Here is a 16,552-nt window from a genome sequence, read left to right on the forward strand (position 1 = left end):
TGTCATTTCATGTGGAGCACAATTATTTACTAAATCATCCATGTCGAGAGCGACAACCTTTCCTCTCTAAGCTTTCTTGTGTTAATATGATCTTCTAACAGTTTAACTGCCTAAAGAGCTAATAAAACGGCTCATACCTAAATGTGAATCTAATCAAAACTAATCGTCCAGCGTTTTAAACACTTCAAAAGAAGATGTTCAGAGGAAATATTTATTGATTTGGCCGAGAGCCGGACAAAATACACTCTGCAGTCAGCATCGAAAAATGCTGCCAAGGAATGACAAGACAGATTATTGAACCTACCAGGAAATTTCACAGCTTGGCAGTAGATGATAAGGTCTGATAGTTCTGGGGCAATTTGTCTACTTTCCTTCTTGTTTTGAGGGAGATAAAACTCTTCATCTAGTTCCATGTCATAGACCTGTATAAAACAATGAATGCCTTAGGTCAAAGGATAACATTGATTGGATCCCTCCAGAGATGCCCACTAGAGCTTACCCGCAGCTACGGAGATAGAATGTGCAGACTAATACAAAATACTACGGCACGTCTAATGTCTGTAATTTACCTTTCTGACCCTCGTTACCTTGACTTATTCAGGAAGAAACAACTACCTTTCCTTTATTGCCAACAATGCTGCCATCTGTTTTCTTGATTCTCTTGGGAGCTTCCTCATTATATTCAAACTGCAGCTTATCACTGCACAGTTTCATCTCAGGACGATCATCGAGTATATTATCTGCAATGAAATCAATATGCGGGTGAGGAGAGCAACACCAACATTACCTGACACTGCAGATGCTATGGGCAACCTGGTTTGCGAAGTCTATTATACTGACATGACCAGAATCAAGTAATGCCAGAAAAGTTTAATGATCCCCTATCCTTTGATATGATATTGATGGGCGGATTGACAAAAAAGCAACAGTCTAATTATTTTCCCAACGTGATCCTTCAATGCCTGCAGATTCCATAAATCTCTCATATACCGGAGACCGTTGTTTATATTTCATTGAGCAATGGCTGGTTCTATAATTGCCTGCCATCATGTAAATGTTGCCACATGTAGTTAATCCGCCTCTCTCTCGTTTCACCTCTGCTTCCCCGCTCTGCCAATAGCTTCACTGGCTCCGCATTGTCCAGTAAATTCATTTCGAGATGCTAGTAACTACACATAAGGCCGTCCATCATATGATCCCTCCTTACATCTCTGACCTGCTTTCCCGATACATCCCCACATGTAAGCTCTGATCCTCACATGACCTTCTTTGTTCTCTTCTTGTCTGTTCCTCACACAATCGTCTACAAGATTTCTCGAATGCATCCCCCATACCCGAACTCACTAACTCAGCACATCAGACTTTCCCCCAACATCCAAACCTTCAAGAGTACCCTGAAAACTCACCTATTCAGGAAAGCCTACCACCTGCAGTAAGCATGCTGCCACCAGATGAGCAGCTTTTGTCCTCACCTGCTATGTCCTTCCCTTTCCCTTGTAGGTTCTAAGCTCTCATGGGCCGGATCTTCTACACCTCTGTACCAGTCTGTTACTAAGTTAATTCCTATTATACTTGTGTTGTTTTATATTTTATATCATATATGTGAACCCCTCTTAGATGCCAATGAGTACCCATGGAATTAATGGCATGTTCAGATAATAATACTAAAAAAATCAACACATTGGGGCAGATATACTAATTATGTCTAATAGCAGGACCAGGGCCGGCTCTATCATAAGGCAGACCAAGCGGCTGCTTGAGGGCGCAGAGAAGGGGGGCGGCAAACAATTAACTTGCAATTACCCCGCTGAGCCTGTGTGCCGAGCAGCCCGGCCGCCCCCGGCCCTCAATGTCTCATTCACAGAGCCAGCGGCACAGAGCTTACAGGCTGAGGCAGCAGCCGCAGCAACACAAAACAAACACTCTGAGCTACGAGACCCAGGTGTATTTAAATCTCATTTAGCATGTCTTTCAGAAAAGTTTCTCCAGGGATTCGAACTCACGACCTTCCACATCAGAGGCAAGGCATTTACCCACACAGATATGAGAGCTATATAGCCAGTTACTTCAGTTAAAAAGATATAAGACCTCTACTGTAGATAACTTTGATACCTAGTGTACATACACATGACAGCTGCCCCAGGACACTGTTAGAGAAATAGGAAGATGACTTAAAGTGTGTCTGAGTGCTTAGTGTGTTCTCTCTCCTCACTGTAGGATAGGAAGTAAGATGGAGTCCATGGAAAGACTATGAATCCCGAAAGAGCTTGAAAAGCACATTCTTTTCTCACCTCGTTCTAGAGTTCATGGGGGTCTCAGTGCTCAGACCCCCTACGGATCTAAACTTTTGATATGTCCTTATCACATGTCAAATATTTGAGAAAAGTACAGTGCCACTTTAAAAGGCTCCTGAAAAGACATTGCACACGAGAACCATAGAGTAGTGTCAATTTTGAATTTCTTAATGAAAGTAAGCTTGAACAGCTCTGACCATTGAAGAGATTTTCTAAGACCCAAAAGTCACCTTAATTACACAGAACACACCTAAAGGAGAAAGTTTGTAATATGCATACATTCCAAACCCAGTAATTTGACGTTCCCTTTCTGAAAATCCTGATGTCTTGTCATGTATCAGGTTTCTGGCCTGGGCTATGGAAGGCACATCACCTCCACTGGCGCAAATGAGGTGGGTTTAGGAATTTGCACATGAGCCAGGAAGAGGAACGGTTCTGGCCACGTCCACGTTCCTAGGACATGATGTTGACAGAAGCTGGATTTTCAGAAGAAGAGAGTCAGATGGCCAGGTTTCCAGGAGGCCAATCCCTGCAACTTTAGATCAGTAAGTATTTCCTACACACGTGTACTGGGTTATTAAGGTGGGTTTGCAGGAAACGCCTTTAATTAACGCACATGGGCCAAAACTTTTGTGAAATTGCTCATAACTTACGAGCAACAGGTACATAGCATTGATTTTATTCTAACTTATAATTTAGCATGCATGAAGCAACCAAAACACAGTGAGCCCCATCCATATACGATAGATATTGTGGTAGCCAAACCATGCAGCAAATCATACACTGCAGAATGTATTATGGATAAAAAATAATAATGATCACGAACACTGTGAACAGATATACACCGAGTAAACCGAGCACTTGGTTAATTAACACAAGAGGAGCTGTAATAAATCCATGCAGTTAGAACATCCATTCACATGGCTTTTACCTTCCTGGCTGTTAGGCGCAGGGGAAGCATTAAGACCATCAGCTACAGGAAGAGAGTCAAACAGGCAATCAGAAAAGGAAACGATGAATTACCAGGCAATACCAGTCATTATCATTTGATAATTTACAGGAAAAAAATATATAAAAAAATAAAGCTTACTGGCTAAATCTGTAAAATGGAAATTGAAGCTAGAAGAGGAGGAGATCCATGCAAGTCAATTAGTGTGTTAGTAATGAGAAGGATGAATCAGTGCAACCCAACAATCATCTCATGACTCCAGCCTGTGAGTATGATATTTCATATTCAGCAGCACTCACACACACACACATTGATATTACAGCATGCAGATATGCAGCCAGTGCTAGATGGCGGTGGCTGTGTGCAAGCACGTTGTGCGAGTTTTGTACGACTCCAGTAAATTTTCCAGGTTTTTTTTTATTGAAAAAGAACAGGGTAAAAATCAAGTGAAAGATTTCCTGGTATAACTGGCTACTACAAGTTCTTCAGGGTCAAAAATGAAGAAGAAAAAGGATTTCTACTACTCAAGCAATAAAGCAATACACTTTTGGTGAAAATAGCCGGGCTATTAGAAGCATTAATATGACTTTCTAATAGCAGGACGAGTATTTTTGTTCAGACTTCTCCCCTTTTGACAAGCCAGGGTAAATCTATTTCTTAGGTCCCATGCACGCGACCGTATCCAGTTTGCGGGCCATGTTGCATCTGCATTTTTTTTTTTATTGACTTCACTAGGTCCACGGTCCACGTTTTCGGCACAAGTATAGGACATGTTCTATTTCTTTGCAGAATGGACAAACGGATGTGGAAAGCATATGGCTCATCTGCGTGCTTTCCTCATCCATGTGTCCGTTCTGCAAAAATACAGAATACGTCAGCAAAATGAGGACCACGGACCCGTTGAAGTTAGGGTCCACCAAAAAATTGCGGATGGCACACAGACCGCATCTGTATTTTGCAGACCAAGGAATGGACATGGACGGATGCTTAGAAAATTGCATGTGCTGAAATATACAGCCATTATGTTAGAAGCAGGCCATGGGTTACAGGGCAGACCGCGTAAATTATATATACACAAGTATGTCATGTCTACGTCCACGAAAGCAACAGGGATGAGGATGGCATAGGATTCTGAACGTCTGTTCTGGTCTAGTGTAGAAAGTGAATGAAGAATACCTTGGAAAGTGTGTGTGGAATATAAATAAGAAAAAGTACATGATATGCTTGTTGTAGGTATGCATTCTCACCATCCGAAAGGGATTCATAGTCATAATCGTAGTCGTCCTCATCATCCTCTTCCTCTTCATTGTTGGCGCTGGTATTCATCATTTGGTTACCATTGCTTGCCTGTGCCTGCATGCTGGCAAGCTGATGTGCCTGAAAGGAAGAGAGTGATACGGTTTTCCTCGGCACTGAATATCTATAAAATACAAATAGCTTCCAGGACAAGTCTCGTGTATCAAGAAAAAAAATAAGAACACACATGCATTAAACATTCATATATCAGACTGTTCTTGCAGTTCCGTGGCATCGTTAACTGTGTCCTCGTACTGTAAGCAACATAAATAGTGCTGTAAATATTTGAAATATCTATCTGGCATCATCATTTACATATGCCGTATAGTTAGGAAGTATCTATTGTTTGATTCAAGGCAGAGGTATGCACAGATCTTACAGGGCTCCACAGCAAAACCTATATGGCGTACCCCCACCCCCAGTATGTGTGCTTCAATCACTCCCAGGCAGTGCAGAATACAAAGCACAACACTGCGGATCTCTGATGAATTAACATTTTTTGATTAAGGATTCACAGCTAGGACAATAACCCATCAGAGGGAAAGTATTTACGGGCGGTATGTATATATCATTTGATCACAGAGTACCACCTATCATAAAACTTAGCCTTTAATAAATTAGGTATAAAAAACAACCCCACAAATAACACAAAAAGAAAAAAAGAAAAGAACAACAATGCATTAAGAGGATTAGCATTGGATACACTGCGGACCGGGTGTTCCTGAATGCTCCAAGATGCTGGAGGAGACCGTTCTCTGGGTAGGGTTATAGCATTCGATTTGGGACCTGTCCCTAATGCTGACCCTTTTCTTGATAGTCTCTGCCTAAAGAACTGAATGGCCGCCCGATATGGGCGATACCGTATTAGGGGCGGCACCGCTTTGCGGACAATAATAGGCATTTATATTGCCGGCGCCCGTTCCGTTCTGCAAAATGTGGAAGGCAACATGGACGGCTTCCGTTTTATGCAGATCCGCGGTTTGCGGACCGCAAAAAACGGCACCGTCATGTGCATGAGGCCATACACAGTGATTTCCACACAAGGCCACACAAAGCTTCCCCATCCCCATGGGGCCCACTTTCGTCATTTGGGAACCATGGATGCAATATGGACTGAAAGATGACCATTACGTTTTCTACTTTATTAAGATAAAACTCACTGAATCGATGGCTGGAGATTTGCTCCATGTATATGAAATCTACAGTATTACGTAACTTAAAGGCAAAGTGAATAAAACGCCAGGGAAAAATCACATAAAACATCCAACAGTAGCCTCATTCAGGTGGCTGCAATGTGGGGGTATTTGAGTGTCCATATTACAGCTGCAAATCCTTGCTTGACTGCATGGTTGCAAATAGTCCTCAATTTTCGGAAACAGTAACTGCAAATTCAGGTTGCGCAGGGACAAAAATGGGTGGGTTCATATAAACCCTGCCCAAAAATAGGCAGTCCAGCACGGTTAGGGGATGTTTCCAGGGGCTGGGCCTATTTGTCCTAAATTTACCAGCTGCAAAGTTGGTAAGTATGTGACTGTGGATCTAATGACCCAAACTTACAGCATCATAGGGATCGAAGATACTGGAAGTTTGAATCATTAGTTCCACGGATGTAATAAGGACGTTTAACCATGCCCACAATATGTCCTCTTTTTCAGCTTGCCACAAAGCAGATACTGACCTTCTGTTTCAGAATATCTACAGGCGTATGATGTGCTTTAAGTTTCTTGTTTTTCAAAAGCACTTTTTTCCGGAGCTGCCACGGAGAAGGTAACATGGGGTCATCAGAAAAATCGCTCTCAAATAGGAACTTGGTCACCAGCTTTTCTCCAAATACAGTCTAAAAAGATATTTAGTTGTTTTAGTGGAAACCAAGCACCATACACAATATACAATATACAGAAAAGTATATGGAGAAATTGACTGTGTGATCACCTTGAATATGTCCGCCATCTTGCGCTGCTGCGGTAGAGAGCAGTGATTCTCTATGGACAGTACAATCGGCATTTCAGAGTTGATGAATGCGTTACGATCAATGGCCTCTATAACATCCTGTTAAATAAAGCCAAGGAAGACGTTGAAGTCAAGTTTAGTCTACATGAATTGTAATTACTTCTTAGCCAATGATTCCGGTCTTCAGATCTGCTACCAGTCCGTCTGCGTTTTCAAGGCCTGACTACCAGAACAGCGCAGTCTGCACCTCTATCCTTGCCACTAAAATATCTTATCCTCGACGGAGAGGATTAGTGCCCCGGCCACTGCACTAAAGCTTGAATGCCAAGGATTCCATCAGATGCAGAAATGTATACTGCCAGATCACTATTACTATCAGCCAGGTTACAGCTCACCGCCATAATGCTTACATGTACGATACTGTAGTCTATATGTCTGTAGATTCCTATAGTCTTGGTAGTAAATCACAAAAACAATTCCCGAATATCAAATCCATATATATACATATATATATAATTAGAGAGGAACGAATTTCTCAAAATTCAATGCTGATGCAATTCAGTTCAGGTCCGAATAAAATCCACCCAAAATGATTTCCTGGAAAAGTCTCTCCTTTTTTCTACCAGTCTCCATCTCACTCTCTCAGTCTCTTTCTCTCACTCTCAATTTCTCTCTCACTCTCTCAATTTCTCTCTCACTCTCTCTCTCCGTCCCAGTCTCCCTCCGTCCCAGTCTCCCTCCGTCCCAGTCTCCCTCCGTCCCAGTCCCCCTCCGTCCCAGTCCCCCTCCGTCCCAGTCCCCCTCCGTCCCAGTCTCCTTCCCTCTCATTCTCTGTCCCAGTCTCTCTCCATTCCATTCTTCTTCCGTCCCAGTCTCCCTCATCCCAGTCTCTCTGTCCCAGTCTCTCTCCGTCTCATTCTCCCTCTGTCCCAGTCTCCCTCCATCCCAGTCTCTCTACGTCTCATTCTTCCTCCGTCCCAGTCTCCCTCTGTCCCAGTCTCTCTCCGTCCCAGTCTCTCTCTATCCCAGTCGATTTCCATCTCATTCTCCCTCTGTCCCAGTCTCCTTCCATCCCAGTCTATCTGTCCCAGTCTATCTCCGTCTCAGTCTCCCTCTCTCTTATCTATAGAACCTGAGTTTTTCCAATAATTTGGGTCAAATTCTGATTCGATACAATCAATTTTCTCATCTCTATATGAGACACATGAATTACTTCTGATGCATATGAAAAAATAAATTTCTCCTGCTTAATATCACTGATTAATCCCTAATTGAAACAAACGGCGCTGTGCTCACTGACGTGATCTTACCTTAAAGGGGATTTTAGTTGTAAGTGTGTGGCCATGATAAATAATAGGCATGCCGTCATCTCCATCCCAGCAATCTAATTCCACACTTCTGCAGCCTTGTAAAAGAACCTGAAATATTGAAACCCATTTCTCATTACCAGAACAGGTTTCATTAAGCACATGCACCAATTCAGAGCCCGAGAGTTGTCCTGAAATTGACAGCTCTGTGGGCGTGTGGAAGCGATGGTTCCTATGGGAAGCTTTCAATTTAAATTAATAGATCATGCATGGAATAAGAAATTGTCTACCCTACACAAAACGTGCAGATAAAAAGCGTATTTTGGATGCCAGTATCTCCTATTCTCCGGTGATTCATCACAACTTTAATGCAGAAATAAAACACTGCCTTAAAAAATATTTTGGACAAATGAATATTTACACACGGCAGAAGAAATGGTGAGACGGGTGCAGCAGGTAGGGAGCGACATGGCAACTATAGCATATTTCCAGCTTCTTAGCAGTTTCAAATTAGAGGGGTTTTCTAGGAATAGAGTATTGATAGCCAATTTTCAGGATAGGTTATCAATATCCGATTGGTGGGCGTCTTACTCCTAGCACCCCTAAGAGGCCGAGGCGCTCCGGTAATCGATGTGGCCAGTGATGGTGAACCTTTTAGAGACAGAGTGCCCAAACTGCAACCCAAAACCCACTTATTTATCGCAAAGTGCCAACACGGCAATTTAACCTGAATACCAGTTTAGTATATCTTCCATGTACTTTATCAGTTAGCTATAATAGCCTGCCTACATTCAGTGCGCTGCCTGTGCTGTTCATAGTGCGCCTGCGCTGATGAATGGAAGGAAAAGTGTAAGGCATATTAGTACACCATAGGCTTTTTCCAGGGTGCGGGTGCCCACAGAAAGGGCTCTGAGTGCTGCCTCTGGCCCCTGTGCCATAGGTTCGCCACCACTGCTCTAGGACATTGATGTCTTATTCATCCATCACATGGCCTATGTACAGCTCAGTCCCATTCAATTGAAAAGGACTGGGCTGCAGTATCAGGCACAGCCGCCATACAATGTACAATATGTATTGGTATGCTGAGAGGAGGCCACAGCGGTCACCCCTGAGTGATATTTTGGTGACTAATTTATTTAAAGCAGGAAGCCATTAAAGGATCACATTATTGGCTCATGGTCTGATCAGCAACTTCCAGCACTTCAGCTGCTGTGCAACTACAACTCCTAACAGGCTCCCTTCATTTCTGAGAAGCAAGTTTACATAACATGATGTTGTGAACCAAGACCAGCTTTGGGTCAAAAACACAGAACAGGTGCCGATCTTTCCATTACACCGGATCTCTGTGTAGGCTTCACTACTGGTGGAAATAACTGACCAAATAACTAAAGTGGGAACTTGGCCTTGGCAGATATCTACTCTTCTATTGTAATCCACATTGGTGCTACTACTGGATAGTGTGATAGCGTTGCAGTAACGCAGTGGTACCGCTCCCACTGCTCTATACACAATATAAACTGCTAAAACACTGGATGTGTCGCGCTAACTATCTGAGCTACGCTGCACTGACCCGCTACCTTGGCACTATCACCAAAGTTATTGTCAGGCCTTGTGTGGTCCGCATCCGTAGGTTGGTTCCGCGGGCCCGCAAAAAAGATCATGACAAGGATGGGATATTTCTACAGGAGTTGGAAAAAATGGTGGCATGCAAATGTTTTGCAGATCAGTGATTTGTGGACCCCAAAACGTATACGCTCGTGTGAATGAGGCCTTATCCACACACAATTAGTAGTGTTACAGGCATATGGTCAGCTTGTAGTAGCACGCTATCTCAGAGTCTGCCCCAGATGGCGGCACTACTCCTAAACCAGAAGCTTGCTCTTTGATGACTTCACTGCTTGAGCTACGGCTACTATTGTAGGCCAGACGATCCTACACTCTTTGGAAAAAAGCACTTTTTTTTATAAGGGATGTTGTGTGATCAACATAGTGGCGTATTAGAAACGTGGATTTTTTCGCAAAGGGAATTTGCAGCAATATTTGTTACTTTTCCCTGCTCATGCCTTTTCTGAGGTGTCAGGGAAAGGGGGCGTGGCGTGGGTGGGGAAGAGAGCGGGCCGGCCCATCTCATTTATCATTTTCTACACCAGTTTATAGTGTGGAAAATGGTCTTAAACTAAGTCAGCAAGGGAGCTGGCATAGTTTAAACCATGCTGCACGGCCGGTGGCACTAAGCGCCAAAGTTATGTAGAGGACTGCGCCACCAGCACATGGGGATAAAGATCAGCGTATAAATCGCCAGTCCTAACAAATGACCCCCATAATTTTTATGTAATCTCCTCCTCTCTAGTTCATTTTTACTCCTTCCAACCCACAAACTGTAGAACCTCTATATTGGCCTGAATGTTTTTCTCTGGAGTCTCGTGATAGTGGATGGCCTTCATATTTAGTTTCAATATTGTACATGTTTTCCCATAGTCTCCTGAATGAGGCCTGTTTAATTCTCCCAACATATCATTTGTTACTGGGACATATTAACTTGTAAATTACCAGCTTTGTTTGGCATATAATATGTTTTTCAATATTTTTGGGTACATGCCATCCATACCGCTTATTTAAAAAAAACATTTTTATTATATTACATTTTTTGCAACAGGTGCATTTTGTGCAGGGAAAAAATCCTTTTGGGAATTATTTTACACTGAATTAATTGTGCATTTGTTTGTAGGAGCTATCATGTTCCCCAGATATTGGGCTTTGGCACACATCGTGAGGTCATGCAGTGGAAGGGTTTGGGGTGGCCCCAGCACCAGTGGCGCACATAGAGAACTAAGGGTCCTATGGCAAGTATAGCTAGGCCCCCCCCACACAGTACAGAAGGGTTTCTACCTCAACCCTTTTCAATGACCCTTGGGCCATTTTCCCACTGCCTCATTTGCTAAAAGTTGTTTCTTTAGAGGGTAGAGCCCTGACCAAGTTTTCACCTCCAGTAGAAGAGGAGATAATCCAAATTAAGACTGCCCCCTCTTGCTCTGGGCCGCATAGCAGTCGCATGGTCTGCCACTATGGTAGTTGCACCCCTGCCCAGAGCTATGCTGGGTCCCCCGGACACCGTCGAGGTGTCACCACGTGTTGCTGCTCTCTGGAAGGGATGGTAAGGTGAGTCCAGAGAGTCAGGGTCTGCAGTAAACCAGTGTGCTTCTTTACTGGAGGAATTTAAGTGCAAAAGAATAGAAGCGAGGCACTGAGCTGACTTCTCCAGTCTCTGCCCGGGCACAAGAAAGTTTTGTGATGAGGAAAGGACTGAACTTTTTTACTCATGCAGGATACAAAATAGACATGAATATTTTCCAGACCTCTTACCTGACTGTAGAGCTCCACAGAGGATTCGCCTTTCAGCTGATGACCAGTAAGGTATGTATTGTGCGAAGATTCAATGAAGTAATAAGACAGAGGAAAGTGCAGATCATCTACATTTATCTGTGACTCGTCATTTCTGGAGGCAAAGTTGTCTTTATCCATAAGATACCTGAAATATGCAGGAATATCAACTTACAACCATGAAGTGGCTTAAAGAAGTTTCCAGAATTACTATGGCTTTTAGCATTTCTGCTCATGTAGTTCCTAATCTCATTAACATCTTCGTTGTGCTTTTTTTTCACTTTGGATTTGCAAACAGATCCCTCTGGTTTGCTTTCATCCTGTATGTAGCACTTCCTGTTCCTGTATCCAACCAAACCCATGATGCACTTCTCCTTTCTCTGCCACAGCTCCAGCACCGCCCCTAACAACGTCCAGCTAGTGTATAGCCCCTCCCATCCAGATATTTACATAAACACTCCCCTATAACTGCCCCGCCCCTAGACATAGCACAGTAAATAAGAAAGAGCTGCATGGTCATGTGACCACAATCCAGAACAGACGATAGAGGCAATAAAAGGTAAAAAATACATTGCAAAATTACAGCTGTCTTCACGAAGTTTAAAAAAATATATACCTGTGGTATAATGTCTACTTAAAATAAATGCTTTCTTTACTTATAAGAAAATCCTTCAGAATGCATTTGGATGTAATATACTAATTTAATTTAGTTTCCCTTGCATTTAATTTTTCTTTTTGGTGGTGGTGGTGGTGGGGTATTAGGGGGGTGCATTACACCACAGGATTAGAATACATTTAGAGATTAATATAGAAAAGAAATAGAACTACAGAAACTATTTTACAGCTACAAGGCCCCTTTCACACGGGCGAGAATTCTGTGTGGGTGCAATGCGCGACGTGAACGCATAGCACCCGCACTGAATCCTGACCCATTCATTTCAATGGATCTGTGTACATGAGCATTTTTTTTCACGCATCAGTTCTGCCTTGCGTGAAAAACGCAGCATGTTCTATAATCTGCGTTTTCACGCAGCCCTGGCCCCATAGAAGTGAATGGGGCTTCAGTGAAAAACGCATTGCATTTGGAAACAAGTGCGAATGCAATGCGTTTTTCACTGATGGTTGCTAGGAGATGTTGTTTGTAAACCTTCAGTTTTTTTATCACGCGCGTGAAGAACGCATCAAAACGCATTGCACCCGCGCTGAAAAAACTGAACAACCAAACGCAATCGCAGACTGACTGAGAACTTGCTTGCAAAATGGTGCGAGTTTCTCTGAACGCACCCTGAACGCATCTGGAGCCAATCCGTCACGCTCGTGTGAAAGAGGCCTAAGGGTGCCTTGACACACACCAAATTTTTTGCGGTTGAAAATGTGTTTATCCATCTGAATGGGATTGTTTTGGCAGCAAACAGATTTCTGCAAGCCACATTCAGATCACTGGAACAGATTTTCAGTAGCAGGAATTTCTTAAACAAAATCTTATACATACACAAATATATATACATATATATATATATATATATATACACATATATATACATATATATATATATATATATATATATACACATATATATATATATATATATATATACACACATACATACATACATTAAAACAGAAACTACAAAACACAAATCAAACTATCTTAATACCTTGCAAACCCTTCAAATGACATAAGTCCTTGCTGCCGCATGCTAATGCTTGGCTCAAATTTCTTAAGAAAAAAAAAAGGGAAAAAAATTGATATGTAATTAAACTATGTATATTATAATATTTTTCACTTATCACTTATTCACTTCCAATATCAATGCAATGCTTTTGTATGAACGGACAAGGTTAATCAGATGTCTATATGAATAATACGGCTTTTACAAATCTGATATAACTCTGAGAAGTGAATGCATTTACTGTATATTCGGTTCCAATCGTCTCTTCCAAAAATGTAAAACATAATTTGTTATTGAAAAAATAAAATTCTAACCTGAATGATGCTGAGGACCTCATCGTAACTGTAGTGTTCACCTTGGCAATTGACTAAGAAGTCATTAAACTGCAGTATTCCCATCGCAAATATTCCAAGGGAAGTGCTTTCCACTCCAGTGCCATTGGTTCACGATGCTGGCGGCAGCAATTGCATCAGAAATTTGCCTCTGATTTTCAGACAATTGTTGCCTACTCCGAATGAATAAACCTAAGTCTGATACGTTTCTGGTCAATAAATCTAGAAAATAAAAAAAATACACATAAAGCAACCATCTCACAAGACGGACTGTAAAGTGTTTGTATTGCTCCCATTAAGAGAAACAGTAAGAGTCTTGCAGATTTGAGATCTTTTAAAGGGGTTGTCCCACAGGATAGGGGCCTGAGTGTCTTACCACTAGGGCCTCTGCAGATCATGAGAATGGAGGCCCGTACTCCCCAGTTGGAATGGAGCCGTAGTCACACATGTGCACTACTGTTCCATTCCACTCTGTGGGGCTTCCAGAGATGGCCGAGCGCTTATACTTGGCTATCTCCAGCAGTCTCATAGAGTTGAATGCAGATGGACACGCATGCATGTCTGCAGCTTCATTCAGATGGGGAACATGGGCCTCCATTCTCATGATCGGTGGGGGTCAGAGACAAATTCACTATACTGTGGATAGGGTATAAGTTGTCTTAATGGGACAATCCCTTTAACAGCTAACAGAAATAAAAGATATTATCTTGCATAGCAACTTAGGGCTCTTCATCAGGCATACACAAAGTGTCTGAAGAAACACAAAAGAAACGATTCAATAAATAGACATACAGAAAAACAATATGAGCTTGGAGAGTGAAGATCCCTTTACACCAGTTATCGGGAACAAATGTTCGACACATGCTTGTTCCCAGTAATCAGACCGCGTAAAGGTGTACGTACGATGGACAAGCAAATGCATGTTCTTTTCAGGAACGCATCACTGATGTGGACACCTAAATCATCATTTCTGGGCGGCAGATTGTGCTGCATAAACAGGTATCTGCCCCCCAGAAACAATAAATCTGTTTATGCAGCACAATCTGCCGCCCAGAAATGATGATTTAGGTGTCCACATCAGCGATGCGTTCCTCAAAAGAACATGCATTCGCTCGTCCATTGTACGACCAGTAGTCGCAGTAGCGATTGTTCTTCCCCCTACAGCTGAGGTCACGGTGGCATGTAAATGCAACTCTCACTTCTTGTAATGAGCAGGTAATTATAAGGAACAAAAGGTTTGTCTGCCCAGATGGCATGTGAAAATGTCATTGTATATAAACTGATTTTAGTTGAGAAACCTGGTGCCTCCACTAACTCAGATTCTTTAGATCTTGTAACATGACATACTGTAAATCCTTGGTATAAATTTGGTCCCGTGTTCATTGTCAAAGAGTATTAATATTCCCACATTCTTTTGGCTGTGAGATTTATAATTATCTTTTAATATGATTACTTTCATAGGTTCTTCATTGTGCCCTAGGGAACCAAAAATACCTCATCCTTACTTTGAGTTTTTGTCCCATTTCTAAAACAGAGAGACCCCCAATAGGACATTTAGTGCACACAATCAGGTATACATCTTTGGAAGTAGCACATGTGAATGTCCCAGATATCTTATATCCCTGCTGTGTGTTGGGGATCTGTATCCTGTTCGTGGTCATTACATGGGAACAGGTTTTGCATCTCCTTACATTGCAGGGATAGGCTCCTTTTTGTGTGTCAGGGGGCAATGAACTGTTCAGTTTATCAGATTTGGTTCATACAGCAGGGAAGGGTCTGGGAACATTGTCATCAGACCGTCGGTCATCCTTAGGTATGCATGATGACATTTCTTGCCATTTTCCTAGGTTGTTGGTCATTACCAGAGTTCCACAATGGTTTTCTTCATTTTTTATTATATTGAAGAAGCTCTGGGTATCCTGCTGGCGTTGGTTATTTCATCATAAATTGAAGCAGGGTGGTATCCCTGATGTACAAATGTCCTTTTTATCCATGTCTGATGGGCTGGCACAGACGTGATTGATGGTCTGACTGTAGATGACTTGACTTTTTAATGTGTTTGGGGTGGAAGCAACCCCATTTGAGGAATGTAGGCCAATCCATAGGTTCTCGATACAGGGATGTCTGTATTGAGCAGCTTTGGAATTTTTATTGTGGCTTCAAGAATGTTGATATCTGTATCTGAATAGTTTAGTGTCAGGTTTATGTTACTAGTTTATGTTTAAAGTCTATGATTGGGAAAGAAATGATGAAACAAAAGTAGGCCAAGGATTTGATGGAGCAGTATACCAAGAAGTCATTATCCAGTTTTGTCATGAAAAGGTTTGCATATTGTGGTGCCATTTTGCTGCCCATGCTGGTTCCAATGCATTGTACATGTATTTCCTTGTCAACATAGAAATAACTGTGGGCGAGGACAAATTTAGTGAGTTTCAGCACAGACTCGGAAACGGTCTCATTAGCCTCTAGGTACATTTGGGGTGGCCTGACCATAAACTCTATATTGATCTATATCCGGATAGGTCATCAGTATCTGATTGGTGGGGGCCCGACACCCAGAACCCCATAGAACAGCTGTTTGACAAGGAGACGGCGCTCCATACAAGCTGGTCTTTGCACTACACGTCGTCTCCTGTGGAGCAGTGGCGTAGTATAATAACAGGTACTGAATGGAGCAAGTACTTGTATTACACTGCACTTCTGAGATGAAGTGCAATGTAATGAAGAGGAAGTGGTGGTCTCAATTGTGTTTGGCTGCTTAAAATTTCTCTATCCTCTTTGTCATGGAAGAACCCGTATTACACCAGCAGATCAGGCAGGCGATTGTTGCAGGGAAGCGTTCCTTCCCAGCATTCGCCTGCTTGTCAGCAGAGGAGACCGCTGCTATTACATGCAGCAATCTTCTCATCAGTATGGGCAGGAGCGATCGCTAATGCCATCACTCGTCCTCATTGTTTGCTGGCAGCAGATCCTGATTAGACAGCACAATCTGCCACCGACAAACAATAATTTTTAAGCATGCAGAATCATTCTGATTGCCAGATGAACGAGCTCGTTCATCAGGTAATCGGTGGCAGTGTTACACAGCCAGATCATCGCTACAGATAGTTGATAGGATGAGCTGAACAACCAACGGCCAATGTAATATAAGCTTTAATCTCCTGAAATATTCCTCCATGACACTACAGAGTTATGTTTTATCTAGTTGTATAGTAGAACAGACTGAGTCCTGTTCAGATCACACGTAGTTCCACATTAGGGGGGTTTGTGAGAAAACAAAGTAAAGGGGTCTTCTGGAAGTAGAACATTGATTGACCTACCCTAAGGATAGGTCATCAGTATTAAATCAATGGGCGTCCAACTCTTGGGA

General features: G+C 42.4%; 1 protein-coding gene across 1 annotated transcript in view; it reads right to left on the minus strand.

Annotated features, from left to right (window-relative positions):
- Positions 1–16,552, minus strand: part of PLCE1 (phospholipase C epsilon 1) — a 288,266-nt gene that overhangs the window by 36,182 nt on the left and 235,532 nt on the right. The window contains 10 exon segments of the mRNA XM_044296488.1: positions 305–422; positions 616–740; positions 4,491–4,620; positions 6,218–6,376; positions 6,472–6,588; positions 7,800–7,907; positions 11,160–11,325; positions 12,836–12,897; positions 13,165–13,293; positions 13,295–13,404. Of these exon segments, the coding sequence (XP_044152423.1) occupies positions 305–422; positions 616–740; positions 4,491–4,620; positions 6,218–6,376; positions 6,472–6,588; positions 7,800–7,907; positions 11,160–11,325; positions 12,836–12,897; positions 13,165–13,293; positions 13,295–13,404 (1,224 nt within the window).

Source organism: Bufo gargarizans, chromosome 6 (assembly GCF_014858855.1).
Source record: "Bufo gargarizans isolate SCDJY-AF-19 chromosome 6, ASM1485885v1, whole genome shotgun sequence".
Taxonomy (NCBI): Eukaryota; Metazoa; Chordata; class Amphibia; order Anura; family Bufonidae; genus Bufo; species Bufo gargarizans.